This window comes from Salmo salar, chromosome 13 (assembly GCF_965601325.2).
Source record: "Salmo salar chromosome 13, fSalSal1, whole genome shotgun sequence".
In the NCBI taxonomy this organism is placed as follows: domain Eukaryota; kingdom Metazoa; phylum Chordata; class Actinopteri; order Salmoniformes; family Salmonidae; genus Salmo; species Salmo salar.
The window spans coordinates 41,197,620-41,217,257 of NC_138303.1; the positions used below are offsets into that span (position 1 = coordinate 41,197,620).

General features: G+C 42.2%; 1 protein-coding gene across 3 annotated transcripts; it reads left to right on the forward strand.

Moving 5' to 3' along the window:
- Positions 1-2,792: 2,792 nt before the first annotated feature.
- klhl21 (kelch-like family member 21) lies at positions 2,793-19,572 on the forward strand. Of its 3 annotated transcripts, none has more exons than XM_014136077.3 (5): positions 2,793-2,859; positions 10,629-11,753; positions 16,324-16,735; positions 16,997-17,069; positions 17,252-19,572. In XM_014136077.3, the coding sequence occupies exons 2-5, from the start codon at positions 10,679-10,681 to the stop codon at positions 17,576-17,578; spliced, it is 1,887 nt and encodes a 628-aa protein (XP_013991552.1). In that variant the 5' UTR covers positions 2,793-2,859; positions 10,629-10,678; the 3' UTR covers positions 17,579-19,572. The 3 variants fall into 3 exon arrangements, with proteins under 3 accessions (XP_013991552.1, XP_013991550.1, XP_013991551.1); XM_014136075.3 differs by lacking the exon at positions 2,793-2,859 and adding an exon at positions 3,356-3,551; XM_014136076.3 differs by lacking the exon at positions 2,793-2,859 and adding an exon at positions 10,268-10,462.
- The last annotated feature ends 66 nt before the right edge of the window (positions 19,573-19,638 follow it).

Here is a 19,638-nt window from a genome sequence, read left to right on the forward strand (position 1 = left end):
AGAACTACACGGGAGGATCTTGTCAATGATCTCAAGGCAGCTGGGACCATAGTCACCAAGAAAACAATTGGTAACACACTACGCCGTGAAGGACTGAAATCCTGCAGCGCCTGTTCAAGAATACATATACATGCCCGTCTGAAGTTTGCCAATGAATATCTGAATGATTCAGAGGACAACTGGTGAAAGTGTTGTTGTCAGATGAGACCAAAAGGGAGCTCTTTGGCATCAACTCAACTCGCCGTGTTTGGAGGAGGAGGAATGCTGCCTATGACCCAAGAACACCATCTCCACCGTCAAACATGGAGGTGAAAACATTATGCTTTGGGGGTGTTTTTCTGCTAAGGGGACAGGACAACTTCACCGCATCATTTGACGGGGCCATGTACTGTCAAATCTTGGGTGAGAACATCCTTCCCTCGCCAGGGCATTGAAAATGGGTCGTGGATGGGTATTCCAACACACGGCCAAGGCAACAAAGGAGTGGCTCAAGAAGAAGCACATTAAGGTCCTGGTGTGGCCTAGCCAGTCTCCAGACCTGAATCCCATAGAAAATCTGTGGAGGGAGCTGAAGGTTCGAGTTGCCAAACGTCAGCCTCGAAACCTTAATGACTTGGAGAAGATCTGCAAAGAGGAGTGGGACAAAATCCCTCCTGAGATGTGTGCAAACTTGGTGGCCAACTACAAGAAACGTCTGACCTCTGTGATTGCCAACAAGGGTTTTGCCACCAAGTACTAAGTCATGTTTTGCAGAGGGGTCAAATACTAATTTCCCTCATTAAAATGCAAATCAATTTATAACATTTTTGACATGTGTTTTTCTGGATATTTTTGTTGTTATTCTGTCTCTCACTGTTCATATAAACCTACCATTAAAATTATAGACTGATCATTTCTTTGTTAGTGGGCAAACGTACAAAATCAGCAGGGGATCAAATACTTTTTTCCCCACTGTGTACACTACAGTTCAAAAGTTTCAGGTCACTTAGAAATGTCCTTGTTTTTGAAAGAAAAGCAATATTTTGTCAATTGAAATAGCATCAAATTGATAAGAAATACAGTGTAGACATTGTTAATGTTGTAAATGACTATTGCAGCTGGAAATGGCAGATTTTTAATGGAATATCTACATAGGCGTACAGAGGCCCATTATCAGCAACCATCACTCCTGTGTTCCAATGGCACGTTGTGTTAGCTAATCCAAGTTTATCATTTTAATTGATCATCGCTCAGTCTCTCATCCTCCTGGTTTTGACCCTGTGCTGTCTCTGAACCTGCCTGCCTGACCACTCTGCCTGAGCCTGCCTGCTGTCCTGTACCTTTGCTCCACTACTCTGGATTATTGACCCCTGCCTGCCTTGACCTGTCGTTTGCCTGCCGCTATTGCTGTATTAAACATTGTTACTTCAACAGTCTGCATCTGGGTCTTACCTTCATACCTGATAGTAATTGATCAATGGGGCGGCAGCGTAGCCTAGGGGTTAGAGTGTTGGACTAGCAACCGAAAGGTTGCAAGATCAAATCCCCAAGGTACAAATCTGTTGTTCAGCCCCTGAACAAGGCAGTTAACCCACTGTTCCTAGGCTGTCATTGAAAATAAGAATTTATTCTTAACTGACGAGAAAACACTTTTGCAATTATGTTAGCACAGCTGAAAACTGTTGTTCTGATTAAAGAAGCAATAAAACTGGCCTTTAGACTAGTTGAGTATCTGGAGCATCAGAATTTGTGGCTTCGCAAAACACCAGTCTCAACAGTGAAGAGGCGAACCCAGGATGCTGGCCTTCTAGGCAGAGTTCCTCTGTCCAGTGTCTGTGTTCTTTTGTCCATCTTAATCTTTTATTTTTATTGGCCAGTCTGAGATATGGCTTTTTCTTTGCAAGTCTGCCTCGAAGGCCAGCATCCCGGAGTCGCCTCTTCACTGTTGACGTTGAGACTGGTGTTTTGCAGGTACTATTTAATGAAGCTGCCGGTTGAGGACTTGTGAAGTGTCTGTTTCTCAAACTAGACACTCTAATGTACTTGTCCTCTTGCGCAGTTGCGCCTCCCACTCCTCTTTCTATTCTGATTAGAGCCAGTTCGCACAGTTCTGTGAAGGGAGTAGTACACAGCGTTGTACGAGATCTTCAGTTTCTTGACAATTTCTCGACCCCTTCCTTTCCAGAGGGAGGGGGGCGCTTCTAATAAATAAAATGTACATTTTATAACAAAAGCATAACTAAATGTTGACAATTCATGTGTGCAATATGGTTTAATTTGCAACAGATTCTCTCAATTTAAATTTAAAAAAAAATAGCCCATAACTGCATGATGCAGATTCAAGCAACAGCATGAAGAAGACACCAAAAAAATTGATTGTTAAGGAGAAATATGGTGATAAAAAAAAATATATTTATCCAGTAGTTTTTAGGTTTTAGGTTCTTGCTACATTGTATGTAACCACATTGTAACAAGTTGTGAATGTCACACTGTGCCAACTACTGTATCCAATGAGGAGCATTTGGCACAGGGTCAGTGCAAATTTTTGAAACTTGTTACGTCCATACCCTAAAACGTAACCCTACCCTGACCCTAAAAATAACCCTTACCTAATCCTAATCCTAACCCTTACCTTAAACCTTTTTAAATGTTAGCTTCAAAGGGGTAGGAACTTTCAAAGGATCCCGGATAGTACAGGCCTTTGGCACAGTAGGTGGCGGCATGCACCCTAAACGTTTGTTTTTGTGTGAACCGTCACTATACGAAGAAGACGAAGAAGAAGAGGAGGAAGAAGAAGAAGAAGAAGTTTGGAGGCTGTACCAGAGAGGAAGAGTCGAAGCGAGAGGGATAACTGGGCCCAAAATGTATCATCTCCAGCAGGTGGCGGTTTTTCGTTTTTTTCACTCACCAAGCGAGGAGTTTTTGGGTGGTCAATGTGTGTCGAATTTGGTGAACGACACATGTAATGGTTTATTTGCTACGTGTGGCTTATTTGATCAAATATACGTTTCGTAATGATTAGGTTGTTACGAGTGTACTGATATAAGTAGGAGAGGTGACATCCCGGCCACTTTGAGAAAAAAACAACACTTTATTGGGGAGTTATGCCTGGTCGTCACTAGTTACCTTAGCCACAAGTCATTTTCCTAACATTTATCACGCTGCTGACCTTATGCCTAACCCTAACTTTCAATGAAGACGAAAAAGCAAATGTATTTTATTTTATTCATCTTTACGATATAGACAATTTTGACTTTGTGGCTTTGGTAACCAGTGGAAACAGTTGTACCTGTTGTTCACATGCTTCTGCCCTCTCATTGGCTAGAAAGATCTTGCCTCCTGCCTTCCATTTTTGAAGACATTTATTTTCATGGTTAGAGCGGCCACTAGAGTATCTGGGAAATATAATGGATAATCTGTGGCTGTCCCAATTCTTCACACGACGCTGGATCATGGCGCAGATAACTGGAGAAGAGAAGCAACATCAAAGTTTATTTTCAGATAGGAAACGTAAACAAATGTAAATCTTTTAAAACTATAACCCATTCGTTGACTAGAATACGTTACATTTGGTAAGTGTATTTACTTAATGATTTATATATTTTATGTCTGCGAAGAAGGATTTGTTTTTCCACTATGGAAAGGAGACCGTCGTGATTGGACAGTATGCTGACATTAAATAATAATGGAGTTCTACATGATTTAGGAGGTGGTATATGCTGTTATATCGCATAAACAAAGACATGGGTAACTCGTAGGATACTTGTCAACCTTTAATAGTTTTCCTTGTTTATAATGAACAGAATCTAATGCGGATTAGGCCTACTCAGGGGCGACATGCACCCCAAAAATCGGAGGGGGCACAAAGTGAATGCCTGTGTGGTAGCCCCCGTCCATAAATGTGATAATTTTCCATTCAAACACCTGAAACAGCTTTTTCATGCAATGTAGAGCAATAATCATTATGCCCAATTCTATGTCTGTATCCTCCTGACTGGTTATTTTTTTTACGAAACTAAATATGCTTATCTGCATCTCTGCTAAAATCTGGGTAAAAGATTTAAAGGAATTTCAGTGTTATTCAGTAATTTACAGGGTTCGCGTTAAAACAATTCTGCGTTTTTCACACAGGAAAAAAAATATAAAACACACAAGAAATATCTTATACAATATTATTCTTATTGTAATTTCTACTCAGCATCAGACTAATTTTGTGTTTCAGTTACACTTCTCCGCTCTGAGAATTCACCAACAGGCATTCTATCAGCAGACAGCGCTCTGATTGATGTGGAGCTACTTTTCTCTCAGTGTAGCCTTCATTTCTTTGGTAAAATGCAAGATTGATTTCAACCAAAACACTAGGAAATGTAGCTGGCTACATTCTTTCTATGATAAACATTAGAAATATGTGCATCGTTTTTGCGAAAGATACCTTGCTTTTTCATTGTAAGCTCATGTGTGGCTGCTAGCCAATAGCATTGCACTTCTGTTGTTATCTGATGAAAATGAAGCTATTTTCAGCCGAACGTGTTCTACTAATGTATTATCTGTGTATGAAAACTATAGTTGCATGCCCCTGATCACTATTGAAGCAAACATTTTTTGCTTTTGACTTTCAATATAAAACACAGGAGAAATGGTTTAAAACACCATTTTTTGTTTTGAAATTGCATACTTTTCTAACGTCTACCAACCTTGCCAGCAGGCATGCCAGCTAAGATAGTTAGACAAGCTAGTTGCCTAAAGTTCAGCCTGTTACCATGGTTACGTCATGGATTTTCAGTCTGGCTGAAGTCGCCTTACAAAAGATGCTATAGTCTCTACAAGCCAGAATGTTGAATAACATTATTATTATTATTATTATTATTATTATTGGCAGTAGGAGGTGGAGATAGGGTATCCACAGGAAAGTTGTTTACCCAGGAAAGTGTTTACCCAACTTTTTGCGACGCCGGTAGGTTCTGTCGCTTGTATTTTCTATCTCTTGACGCGTTGCACCTGGTGCACAATAATTACACCTTTCAAACCAATACATTTTTCCACCAACTTTAGCATCCCGACAAATTTTTGTCAACTTTTCTTTATAAATGAAAGGTATTGCCGGAGACAAAGACTTTACTTTTATTTCCGCCAACCGATCTAGTCATGATTGCGGTAAAGTTCTGCCTACGGTTTAGTATGAAATGCAGCCTTAATGCTTAATTGGCATGCACTACGCTCTTAAGCGCTTAATGGTTGCTAGGCATGTTACTTCATCCATCTCTTCGCATAGCCCACCACATGCACTGTTTTCTTAACCACAACTGGATGGATCCATAAATAATTACTGTGTGGAATGAAGTAGGCTAATGCAATTGAAGGCATCAAATTGTTCCTTACTGAAACTCCCAAAGTCATCCAATTGTGTGGTCAACTATTCCAGCACCGTTTCAGCTGCTTTGAGACAAGCATGTGGACTGTCTTGATCAATCAATGTCAGATTTTTATTTTCACTGAATCTCTTTTTGAATATTTGTTAGCTAGCATTGCTACAGCCATATTGTAGCCTAAGTTGAGGTGAGTGCTGCTCATGATCATCTTGTTTAGTTGGCTCATTTATTTGCACTGATCAACGTTTAGCCAGCATGTTATGTAGCTTAACAAGTGGATTATTTTGCTCTTTACTTGCAGTAGTTTAGTAGTTTAGGCCTACTCCCGACCAAAAGACTGTTACTTGTCTTAATCAATCCAATGTGATCTTGCCAAGTGGCTAGGAGCTAGTATTTCACAGAAAGAAAAAAAAGTAATAATAAAGAAATGAATGTTTATTTTCTTTAACAGGACAAATCTGATTGGGCACGTGCCTCTGGGCCTACTGTCTGTACTGCTAGAAAGAAAAAAAAGATTCATGCCGTGGGGTTTATGATATTGTAGTAATGTAGTCTTGATACATTTCTTTGTATCATAAATTGAAACACTTGCATGGATTTGGGTTGGTGAACTACATTGTAAACATTTACATTTTTTTTTTTACATTTTAGTCATTTAGCAGACACTCTTATCCAGAGCGACTTACAGTAGTGAATGCATACATTTCATGCATTTTTTTTGTACTGGCCCCCCGTGGGAATCGAACCCACCATGCTGGCGTTGCAAACACCATGCTCTACCAACTGAGCCACAGGGGCCCTGCAGAGAGAGGTTCACTGAAGTCTGAACTGAAAGCAGGGAATTGATCCGTGCAATAGTATTTTTGTTGCAGGTGCTGTACATGTGCATTTAGGAGGAACAGTTGGCTGTAGATATGGCTCTGACTATGAACATTATTCTAATCCATCACCTGTACACTTACTTACACAATCTCACCACGCACACACCCACCACTTATGCCGCTGCCATACTATTTATTATTATTTATCCTGCTACCAGTCTCCTAATCCCTGCCTATATCTACCTCAATACTCTAGTATCCCTGCACATTGTAAATGTGGTACTGGCACGGACCCTGTATATACTGTAGCTGGTCTCTTACTTCATGTGTTTCTTTTATTAATTATATTTTGTTATTAGTTATACTTTTTTGATATTGAATACTGCACTGTTGGGTACGGCTTGCCAGTTAAGCATTTCACTGTACTTGTGCATGTGACAAATAGAACATGAACTTGAACTCGCCTTTTATGGAAAAGTACTTTAAGGTTATAGGTTGGTGAGCAAAGACAATGTGCTATCAGTCAGCATACAAGGCTTTGCCCTCCACCACTCCACCCAGTGTTACTCTTATCTAAGTAGCCCCACCACATTCAAGGCTCAAACTGTCCCTCTTCTCTCCAGATGGAATGTGAAAGTGCTTGACTGGGTTTGTTGCCTTTTTAAATCCAGGCTGCATGGGGATCAGCTGTGGAGAACACGGAGCTTTAGCTCGCTCCACTCTGTTGGTTCTCCAGGCCCCTAGTATGCAGGCCCTGCAGCATCTGTGTTGTCACGGACGTTTACCTACCAGGTGCAATATTAGCCTGGTCCCAGCTCGGTCTTGCCAAACCATATGATGTGGCAATTAGAGAGCACTAACAGATCTGCGACCAGATCTGCGGCTTATATTGGCCTGCTGGTGGCTAGTACTTTTTTAAATGTATCCTGGGTTTCTAATCACTGTTCTTTTTATTTTTTGTATATTATTTATAGCTCAGTTTAAGTGATGACTAGGCACTTTATGGAACCATGGTTTTGGTGTTGGTTTTGAACTGAGAGTAATTAGGTATAGGATTTTGCTTCTTTGGTGTTTACCAGGGCCTACCAGTAGGGGGCCAACAGAATATGTTGTTGTTTTGGCTGAGTAGTGAAGTAGGACCCACTGGAAGGAAACAGTTCAGTCTGGTTTTGATTTACCCTAACCATGTACACAGAATAGGCCAAGCTTCCAAATAAACATTTCAGAGCTGGATTTGAAGACTTTCTGAAACCACACTTCATAACATAATGACTCTTTTGGCTGTAGGCACACATTCATGGAGATCAATGTTCTTCTTTCCAGGATCACTGGGGAGGATTTTTGAAAAAACATTTTGTTTACGGTTTCACTCTGCAGCTTCAGGATGCGTGCCATATTATGTTTCTAGAAAAATAACCTAAAGAAGAATTTCAGGCTGAAAGTGAGGCCTTGTTCTTCTATGTTCTTAACAAATTGTTTGTGACCATGTGGTCTGACATTTTCCTCTTGGTATTTTGAACAGTCATTGGTGTCAACAAGTGTATTTAGAAGGAAATGACACATAGCAATTAATCTATTACAACTATATTACCAAGCTTAGCTCATCAGCCATTCCCCATTTCCACCCAAGAAAAATAGTCCAGCAACTTATTAGATGACGACTGGCTTTTTATTGAGAACTATGACTGACCGTGTTGGTCCTATCTTAGGAAGTATGACCTCCTTGGTGAAACCCCCTAACTATAGAGCATAATTCAAGTTCCTAGTTCCTGGGCCAGCCACACAGGCCACTACTGTTATGAAACGTGGTGAGGGTGGTGGCATGTATCATCCACGTTTGCCAATAAACATAAAATGCTTCCTGTGTGGGTTGGTGGGTAGGTTCTAGTCACATGGTGCCTGATGGTCACAATACTCTCTCTGTATTCCTCTCCTGGTCCTGACATACCAGCCAGTTAGTCCACCGACCTCTGCTCTTTCCTTCCACCCACCTCTGCTCTCTCCCTCGCTCTGAGTGAAGGCTATCGCTTTCACTCTGCTATTCTAGGTTGGTAAACACTACTCGTAAATTGCTTAATACCTGTCTCGGGTCTTTGGAAATCACTTACCTACTCTCTATGTTGTGTCCCACAGAGATAGTACTAACATGTATGTTTGTCAAAAAACAGTGTTGTTCATGTACAGTTACAGAGTATCCAGCTAGCACATAACGTTCTGAGAACCATATCTTTCTTAGAGCTTGGTGAGAGCGTGGTTGTCCTATGTTTTATTTTGCATTCAACCTTCCCACAACTTTCTGGGAATGGTGCAGGATAGTTGCTTGGCTTTTGAACATTCTCAGCACATTTAGGGAATGTAAACAAAACAACTTTATTTTCTTGACATTTCATTACCAGACGAATTCCAGGGATAGAGAACAGAAAATCATAGGTTTGAATCTCACTGATACCGTGTCACAATCAAAAAAACTGTTCACATGATTAATGTCTAAGCAAATTCATTTCCGTGTCCTACAGTATCTGTGCTTGAAATTCAAAACAGTTAACCCAAACTAAGCAAGCAGTGTTTCTTAAAAGTCTTATTGAAACATGTTCTCAGAACATTATTGAATTACCTTCAAATAACCTATAATTTCTGTTCTCAGAACATTCAAAAAACCTCCAAGGAAAACTTTCAGGGAACCATAGTAGAACGTTCTCAGAACCTCCCTGCAAACTAAAAATGTACGTTCTCAGAACTGGCAAAATGTTTACCTCCGTTCTCAGAATGTAAAAAAAAAAGTTGAGTTTTACTGGTCAGGAAACTTATGGCTAATAATAATGCTGTACTATAGGAGTTATAGCCTAGCACATTGACTTCATAGACGTATGTAGAATTGGTGAACCAGATCCTAGTACAGTACAAGGAAATGCAATTATCCCTTTCAACCTGAAACAATCACTTACCCAGAAGTATTAAAGGGCAGAGCTAGGCAGACTCTAGAGCAGGTTTCAGACCTCTGTAGAGTATGCTAACCTTTAGGGGGCCCACTCTGTCCTTGGGGGGAGTTGGTTTCATTGCTCACCGACTGACTGCTGGCTGCATTGTTGAATCCTGGTGTGGAATGTGAGCTGTGTGCTCCACTGAGGTTCTACACTCTGCATCTTTTGTTTTTTTTGTGCCATGGAAGGCCTTTATGAAGCTCGTCTCTGTAAAGACCTGTGTATTTTAAGTAGACATGATTTTCCTGTAATCCCACCTGGAATCATGTCTGATACTAATAGCCATGAATCCATCCCAAAGATTTGACTGAACCTTCAGATGACTGGTTGTTGTTGAAGCTCCCCAATGACATAACATGTAGAATAGCATTGATGATGAGTCCACTTCCGTGTCGATGTTCAATATGAATTGTACAATTTGACCTGATAATCGTCTTACAAATAGGCTAAGTCTAGAAGATTACAGATTTAAAGGCAACATTAGCAAGAAATAACTTTCCAGTAAGAAACCAGCGGCTTCTATTTAAATGTGTGAATCTTGTGACTCAGTTTTAAACCAGCTCCTAAAACGTTGTAACATTTTCTTTTGAGACTCCCTCCTTGTCATGGATGTTCTCCTTATTAGAGCAGACTTGTTATAACTTTTCGGTGCGAAACCAGGGAGCTCTCCTTATGTTGTGGCATGCTAGGTGATTAATAGTTTTACAACAGTTTTCAGAGAACTGTGAGACTTTCTTTTTGTCAAGTAGGTATTTCTTGTGTTTGGCCTGGTTAGAACACATGGTTGCTTTTGACTGTCTGGTGTTTTTAACAAGATGATTTGTGGGTATTATGACAGGGAGTGCAATGTTTGGGTCTGAGGGTGACTGTCAGCAGGCCAGTGGCAGGCTGGCTGGCTGGCTTGCAGGCTGGCTCTAGTTCGACACTAACTTCGGGGGGGCTGATAGGAGGACGTACGTTAGGCAGACAGAGATATGGGAGTTGAGGTAATCCACAACGTATTAGGCGTACTCCACACACACACACACACACACACACACACCCCTCCCCACACAGTGGAAATGGACACTGCCTGTCAGTGTATTTATAGACCCAGAGCTCTCTTTCTTAAACACGGACAGGGAGCTGCTCATAGTCACTGGAGCTGTCCAAATTGCAGTGGTACCTTCTAGAACACAGGCAACTGTTTTTTTCACTGTTGTTTTCCTGTTTTAATTTGCCCAGTAGGTCTCATCAGGCAGGGGGATCCTCATCGTTGGTTTTACTGTAATTTAGCTAGTTGTTATTTGTGTTGAAAATACCACCGGTTTCTGTAAGTAGCCTGCCTTGCTAACTCTGTTGAATTCTTACAGTGTTGCTTATTTATTTAATGTGTTTTTGGTTTGTAGGATATGTATTAAGAGTATGGTACAGTGAGTGAATCTGAACCGTTAAGAAGTGATTGTAAGAGAAATGATAATGCTGTTTCTGTTTTTCAGATTAACCCAGTCTTCTGAGTACAACCTCTTTGAGATATCCAAACAGAGAGATGGAGGGAGGAGTGATGAACAGAGGGGGGTTAGAGGGAGGAGTGACATCTGAGAAGCCAGTGATCCAGACGCAGCCGTCCACGCTGCCCTTCTTCGACACGGCCCATGCCTTCAACCTTCTCCGGGGGATCCACGAGCTCCGTGCCGAACGCAAGTTCTTCGACATCACTCTGTGCGCCGAGGGCCAGGAGTTCCACTGCCACCGCACCGTGTTGGCCGCAGCCAGCACCTACTTCAGGGCCATGTTCGCCGGGACATTGAGAGAGAGCGCCATGGACCGTGTGGTCCTTCACGAGGTGTCTGCTGAACTGCTGGGCCTGCTGGTGGACTTCTGTTATACAGGCCGAGTCACAGTCACCCAGGATAATGTAGATCTTCTGTTGAAGACTGCTGACCTGTTCCAGTTCCCCTCGGTCAAAGAGGCCTGCTGTGCCTTCCTTGAGCAGAGGTTAGACGTCTCCAACTGCCTGGAGATCCAGGACTTTGCCGAGGCCTACGCTTGCCGTGATCTAGCCGTCAGCGCACGCCGCTTTGTCCTCAAGAACATTGTGGATCTGGCCAAAGGCAAGGACTTTGAGCGGTTGCCCTGGAAACGTTTGCTGGAGTTTGTGTCGGACGACGCGCTGTGTGTGGACAAGGAGGAGACGGCCTATCAGATTGCGGTGCGCTGGCTCAAAGCAGACCTACAGAGGCGGCTCCACTACTGGCCCGAGCTGCTGCAGCAGGTCAGACTACCCTTCGTGCGCCGGTTCTATCTACTCGCCCACGTGGAGAGCGACCCACTGGTCTACCTCTCCCCCTCCTGCCTGAGAATGGTGAGTGAGGCCCGGAGCTTCCAGTCGTGTGAGTACGACCGCCACGACAGACCCTGCCAACGCATGCGGCCACGGCCCTCAACCGGACTGGCGGAGATCCTGGTAGTGGTGGGAGGCTGTGACCAGGACTGCGATGAGCTGGTCACTGTGGACTGTTACAACCCTCAGACTGGACAGTGGCGCTATCTGGCTGAGTTCCCTGATCACCTGGGAGGGGGCTACAGTATAGCTGCCCTGGGCAACGATATGTATGTCACAGGTAAGTTGACAATGTCCTGACATACTGTACACTCTTTCCCACACTATTTAAGTTTTGGTAACACTTATCATTAAGGTGTACTTTATAATGGATTTATGATGGTATTAAGTAGTTTTACATGTGACAAAGTATAAAAGGTATTGGAGTTTGATTTTACTGGATATAGCAGCATATCATCTTTTAATATTTAACACAGGCTATATGTTTAAACACATTATTGTATCCAGCTATAATCTACATTGAGTTTAACTTTACAATGGACTGCAGTGTACATATGTGGTTACAGTTGCTGTGTGGTGTCTTAGTCACTCTGTTACCAGAATGCTCTGCAGCTTTCCAGCCATTTTGCATCTTATGAAATAGCAGGCAGGCAGTGTGAGTATAAATAAACCACAGCAGCTAGCTACTCTTGCTATATGTGAGAGAGAAGAGAATTGTGGTGAGTTAGCTAGGCGGGGGGGGGGGGAAATATGGTGTCCTGCTAAGACTGCAGCAGTGGTCCATGGGCTCATCACTGAGAGACAGACCTGGATTCACATCAAATATTTATATATACACTAGATGACTGACACTGTTTAGAGCCACTGTTCCTCCATCTTGGCACTCCCCCACTATTGTAAAAAGTATTTTGGAAGATATAGGAATGCAGTTATTAATGTCTACATTTGTTTTTCCATGTTTATACTATTACAGACACCTTAATGCATAGTTTAGAAATTATACTGAACATAAATATAAACGCAACATGCAACAATTTCAACGATTTAACTGAGTTACAGTTCATAAGGAAATCAGTTAATTGAAATAAATAAATTAGGCCCTAGTCTATGGATTTCACATGACTGGGCAGGGGCGCAGCCATGGGTAGGCCTGGCTCTCAAGTGGGGAGCCAGGCCCAGCCTATCAGAATGAGTTTTTCCACACAAAAGAGCTTTATTACAGACAGAAATACTCCTCCACAAAACACCAGTCTCAACGTCGACAGTGAAGAGGCGACTCCAGGATGCTGGCCTTCTAGGCAGAGTTGCAAAGAAAGCCATATCTCAGACTGGCCAATAAAAAAATTAAGATGGGCAAAATAACACAGATGCCTAGAAGGCCAGCATCCTGGAGTCGCTTCTTCACTGTTGACGTTGAGACTGGTGTTTTGCGGGTACTATTTAATGAAGCTGCCAGTTGAGGACTTCTGAGGCGTCTGTTTTTCAAACTAGACACTCTAATGTACTTATCCTCTTGCTCAGTTGTGCACCAGGGCCTCCCACTCCTCTTTCTATTCTAGTTAGAGACAGTTTGCTCTGATCTGTGAAGGGAGTAGTACGAGATCTTCTGTTTCTTGGCAATTTCTCGCATGGAATAGCCTTCATTTCTCAGAACAAGAATAGACTGACGAGTTTCAGAAGAAAGTTCTTTGTTTCTGGCCATGTTTGAGCCTGTAATCGAACCCACGAATGCTGATGTTCCAGATACTCAACTAGTCTGAAGAAGGCCAGTTTTATTGCTTCTTTAATCAGAACAACAGTTTTCAGCTGTGCTAACACAATTGCAAAAGTGTTCTAATGATCAGTTAACCTTTTAAAATGATAAACTTGGATTAGCTAACACAACGTGCCATTGGAACACAGGAGTGATGGTTGCTGATAATGGGCCTATGTACGCCTATATTCCATTTAAAAATCAGTCGTTTCCAGCTACAATAGTCATTTACAACATTTAAATGTCTACACTGTATTTCTGATCAATTTGATGTTATTTTAATGGACAAAAAGTGTTTTTCTTAGAAATGTCTTCTTTTTTTTTTTTTTTAAGTGACCCCAAACTTTTGAACGGTAGTGTACATCATTGGTTCAAATACAATTTGAAATCTGTATTATACTTTGAGTATGTATTTGAAGCTGCCTGTAGTGATAGACATGCAGGGTTTGCCATTTTGGGACTTTTGTTTTGTTAAGCCAGACAAGCTCAATCAAGCACATATAACATATTGGAAGTGATTTTAAATAGTAGGCTACTTAAACCCAGGTCTAAATGAGGGGCAATCATCATTACGGAGTGGCCTTCAGGTTCAGGAGAAGACAGTGTTTCCACTGAGAAAACATCCCAGGCCCTCGAACACTGCCTGTAATTCTGGTCAGTGATAGGGGTCATAAATCATTAGCAGTGCTCTCATACGTACCATCTCTGGCAGCAGGATCAGAAGGAGCAAATGGCTGCAGCACAGGACACATGATTGGGGAATGGGCTGGTTTTATGAAAGGTGTCTTCATGCTGACAGGTTGATTTAGTAGGGTACCTTTGATTCAACGTCCTTGTGGCAATATTGTCATTACATCTATACGGACACAGAATGTGAGTACAGCACATGGCCAGGAAACTGAAAGAAGATATTGCATTTGATTAAAGTATTGAAATTGTATATCCCCATTTAGCTGTTGCGAAAGCAGCAGCTGCTCTTCCTGGGGTCCACATGAAACATGACATAATACAGAACTTTAATAGACAAGAACAGCTCAAGGACAGAACTACATCAATTTTTAATAAGTCACACGTAGCCTACATATCAATACATAGACACAAACTATCTAGGTCAAATTGTTGTGCCATGAGGTGTTGCATTATCTGTTTTTTGAAACCAGGTTTGCTTTCATTTGGAAAATGAGATGGAACGGAGTTTCATGCAATAATGGCTCTGTATAATACTGTACGCTTTCTTGACTATGTTCTGGATTTGTGGAAAGACCCCTGGTGGGATGTCTGGTGGGCTCGTAGCGTTATTCTGTTTCCAAGTTATTCATCATGTAAAAAAACTGCAAATATTGTGGAGGGCCACTTCCACATAAAGCTGATACCCAGATCTCATGTCAGGTTGACCTCTTGGGGATTTCCTCTCTGCTCGAACAGCAAAGGGTTTTCAATAAGCACCACAGTGCATTCGGAAAGTATTCCGACCCCATTACTTTTCCCACATTTTGTTACGTTACAGCCTTATTCTAAAATTTATGAAATTGTTTTTCTCATCAATCTACACACAATACCCCATAATGACGATGCAAAAACAAACTTGACATTTTTGCAAATTTATATTTAAAAAAATGAAATATCACAGTTACATAAGTCATCAGACCCTTTACTCGGTACTTTGTTAAAGCGCCTTTGGCAGCAATTACAGCTTCAAGTCTTCTTGGGTATGATGTTACAAGCTTGGCATACCTGTATTTGGGGAGTTTCTCACATTCTTCTCTGCAGATTCTCTCAAGCTCTGTCAGGTTGGATGGGGAGCGTCGCTGCACAGCTATTTTCAGGTCTCTCCAGAGATGTTTGATCGGGTTCAAGTCCGGGCTCTGTCTGGGCCACTCAAGGACATTCAGAGACTTGTCCCGAAGCCATTCATGTGTTGTCTTGGCTGTGTGCTTAGGGTCATTGTCCTGTTGGAAGGTGAACCCTCGACCCAGTCTGAGGTCCTGAGCACACTGGAGCAGGTTTTCATCAAGGATCTCTCTCTGTACTTTGCTCCGTTCATCTTTCCCCTAGTCTCCCAGTCCCTGCCGCTGAAAAACATCCACACAGCATGATGATGCTGCCACCACCATGCTTCACCGTAATGATGGTGTCACGTAGTGACATGACATTTGGCATTCAGGCCAAAGGGTCAATCTTGGTTTCATCAGACCAGAGAATCTTGTTTCTCATAGTCTGAGAGTCTTTAGGTGCCTTTTGGCAAACTCCAAGCGGGCTGTCATGTGCCTTTTTTACTATGGAGTGGCTTCCATAAAAGCCTGACTGGTAGAGTGCTGCAGAGATGGTTGTCCTTCTAGAAGGTTCTCTCATCTCCACAGAGTAACTCTGGAGCTCTGTCAGAGTGACTATCGGGTTCTTGTTCACCTCCCTGACCAAGGCTCTTCTCCCCCGATTGCTCAGTTTGGCTGGGCAGCCAGCTCTAGGAAGAGTTTTGATGATTCCAAACTTCTTCCATTTAAGAATGATGGATGCCACTGTTCTTGGGAACATTCAATGCTGCAGAATTGTTTTGGTACCCTCCCCAGATCTGTGCCTCGACACTCCTGTCTAGGAGCTCTACGGACAATTCCATCGACCTCATGGCTTGGTTTTTGTTCTGACATGCACTGTTAACTGTTGGACCTTTTTATATAGAGGTGTATGCCTTTCCAAATCATGTCCAATCAATTGAATTTACCACAGGTGGACTCCAATCAAGTTGTAGAAACATCTCAAGGATGATCAATGGAAACTGGATGCACCTGAGCTCAATTTCGAGTCTCATAGCAAAGTGTCTAAATACTTTACTGAATACATAAGTTATTTATTTCTTTATTTTTGAAAACATTTCTAAAGACTTGTTTTCACTTTGTCATCATGGGGTATTGTGTGTAGATTGAGGAAAATGTTTTATTTAATTCATTTTAGCACAAGGCTGTAACGTAACAAAATATGGAAAAAATCAAGGGGTCTTAGTACATTCCGAATGCACTGTAGCTACTTGACTGCATATGAGGAACAGGATGTATTTTTGTGGATCTCTTCCATCTCTGACACCCTTCTCTCCTGTCCTTAGGAGGATCTGATGGTTCACGACTCTACGACGGCGTGTGGCGCTACAACTCCAGCGTCAATGAGTGGACCGAGGTGTCGCCCATGCTGAAAGCCCGGGAGTACCACAGTTCCTGTGTCCTCAAGGGCCAGCTGTACGTGGTGGCGCCAGACAGCACGGAGCGCTACGACCATGCGCTGGACTGCTGGGAGGCCCTGCCCCCCATGCTGCACGCCATGGACAACTGTTCCACCACCACCTGCAGGGGGCGCCTTTACGCCATTGGCTCCATGACCACCACGGGGGAGGATAACATGGCCATCCAGTGCTATGATTCGGAAGCCAATCGATGGACCCTAGTCAACTGTGGCGAGCTGCCGCCATGGTCCTTCGCTCCCAAAACGGTCACTCTCAATGGGCTCATATACTTTGTCAGGTGAGGAGAATATGGACAGGAATGTGCGACTGTATAAAAAAAAAAAAATACGTTTTTAATCTCAATGGGATCAACTTTATAACAGTTGGATGAGATTTTTTTTTTAATAACTCTACATAATGTGGTATTACATACAGGTCAATTATTCTGTACTAATGTTAAAAAATACTGCCTATCATCAGCAAACAGACAAAAGGAGGATGAATGGTATATGATTTTGGCTAGGCGTGACATTTCTCACTGTAGATTCTTGTGTTCTAGGGATGACTCGGCAGAGGTCGACGTCTATAACCCTCAGAAGAATGGATGGGACAAGATCAGCCCCATGACACAGGTATGTGACACACTCGAGGTGTTAAGTCTTATGGCTTGACACACTTTTTACATCAGCCTTGACAATAGTATTTCTTATCAAAATATGTAATGCATGTGTATCTGTAATTGCAGACTACACAAGTTTTGTTTTAAGATTGGCGTATTCTCAACTGATAATCACATTTTTTTCTCCTTCTTCAGGTCCATGTAGGAGGCAGTGTGGCAGCGCTGGGCGGTCGTCTCTTCGTGTCTGGTGGCTATGACAACACGTTTGAGCTGTCTGACGTGGTGGAAGCTTACGACCCCTCAACCCGTACCTGGACCCCCACGGGCCGCCTGCCCCAGCCCACCTTCTGGCATGGCAGCGTCAGTATCTTCCGCCAGTTCATGCCCGCCGTATCCAACACTTTCGAACCCATCGACCTGCCCGAGGCCAACTCCATCCACCTGCACCGACACCACCGCAACCAGGCCCTGCACAACCACAACCTCAATCTCAACCAGAACCACGACGTCAACCCAGTGTAACACACTACATGGACTAATGGTTCAGGGGATATCATCCTGACTGTTTCAGCCATTAGTGCCATTTTAGGTTTACTGTGAAAACATACACCTCATTATGATACTACAGACGGTAGAAAAACGTTATAGTGCACTCTGCTTATAGTGAATGCAGTTATAGTGATTAACTGCTTATAATGATCAAATGCATAGATGCATGGATGAGATCACTATAGGACTGTCATTACATTACACTGTGCCACTTCTGTGACAGAGCATGTGTGCAGTTGTGTCATCCCCATGTTATTTACTTGCCTGCCACTCTGTCAAAACTCACGATCAGTTTGCCTATTATTGACTGGACTAATAGACTGGCTGGGTATGAAGGTCTCATGTTGGGGAAAGCACAAGCTGCCCATACATGGGCATCTAGGGCAGGCAGTAGTAGTGTTTCGTCTTGATTACGGTTATATCATTTTTTTTTTTTTTTTACATAATCAAGTAACTATGGAGCTGTTTTCGGTTGTTTAGAGTGAGAGCCAACATCATCCTTCAGAATCAATAGCATGAGCCCATACATTCCAAAAGCCAACACAACCACAAAAAGGTTTTTGAGCACTTAACCAGATTTGATAACCGTTGAGAGATGTATCTGGAGATTTGTCCAGAGCTATACTGCTAGGAACCTGTTATGGAACCATAGGGTGGAATCAGAACATGGTTGCATATGATGCGACTGGGCTGATAGATTCCGTAGATGAGTTCTCATTCTATTTCTATATCCCTGTTTTATACCTGGTGCTAACATGGGTCCTTTGTCCTGATCTTGTCTACATTCTGATTGTGCAAACATTTCATGAAACGTGTCTACACATGGTATTAAAATGTCTGTTATTCGTCCAGGGCAGCAGAGCATTGGGCCAGTAACTGAAAGGTCACTTTTTCAAATCCCTGAGCTGGCAAAGTGGAAAAATCTGCTTTTCTGCCCTTGAGCAAGGCACCAACAATAACAACTGCTCCCCAGGCGCCTTGAACGTTAAGGCAGCTCCTCTCTGATTCAGAGGGGTTGGGTTAAATGCGTACGACACATTTCGGTTGAATGCATTCAGTTGTGCGACTGACTAGGTGTCACCTTTCCCACTGTGTCAGCATTGTGACCAGATTTCCTGGTCCCTTCCTTTTTATACAAATTATTTCATAGCTATTCTTTCAAAATAATATTGATTTATTGTAAGACATGTTGATCTAATCAGTTAATGGTCCCACCTGTCAATGATTTTAGAGGGCGGAATAATTATTATATAAATGGTTTCTCCGTCCAGATCTGTCTAGACTTGTAAGATATCCAGACACAATGCGCGTCTGACTACATCTGGAGGTAGGCAGGATGATCTGATCACAATCAGATCACAATGTGTCTTTTGATTATCTACACCTGTCTAAAAATGTGGGCACAATCAGAATGTGGACAAGATCTGGACAAAGGATGCAGGTATAAATGGGGCTAATGACAATATTCTATCAGATGCTGATCACCATTTTCCTCTCCCTCATCCGGACTGTGTTTCAGATTTTGTTGGCATGACTACCAATCTAGCCTGCATGAATTACTGGTCATATCTTTTCTTTGAAGATTGCCTTCATTATAGATGCTTTATTTTATTAGAATGGTTTAATTTTATTTATGAAAATGTATGTTTTTGTAGTGTTATTTCTGATTATGTTACAGTTTTTTCTATTGCAACAGGAGGCACAGGTACATATGAAAATAGATCATGGTAAAACAACCACTATCAACTGGAAGTAATAACACATTCTCAGCTTATTTCTGTAACATTGTTTGACTAAAGTCATTTTTAGTATTGTTTACTTTCATTAATGCTATTCTGTTTTTTGTGTTTTCTTAGTTTTCATACAAGTTGTTTGTGTTCAAACATTTTTGGGTTGGTATACTGTAGTGATGATGTCCTTACAGTGAGTGTTATCACAATAAAACTGCAGGCAGGACTGTTACTTCATTCTGTTTACCGCTTGACTTGATGATGCAAGACAATCCCATTCATTTACATTCACTTCTCACAAAC

Coding starts and splice junctions, on each gene's coding strand:
- klhl21 (XM_014136077.3), top strand. CDS start 10,679: ATGGAGGGAGGAGTGATGAACAGAGGGGGGTTAGAGGGAGGAGTGACA. Junction 16,736..16,996: donor GGGCTCATATACTTTGTCAG/GTGAGGAGAATA, acceptor CTTGTGTTCTAG/GGATGACTCGGCAGAGGTCG. Junction 17,070..17,251: donor AGATCAGCCCCATGACACAG/GTATGTGACACA, acceptor CTCCTTCTTCAG/GTCCATGTAGGAGGCAGTGT.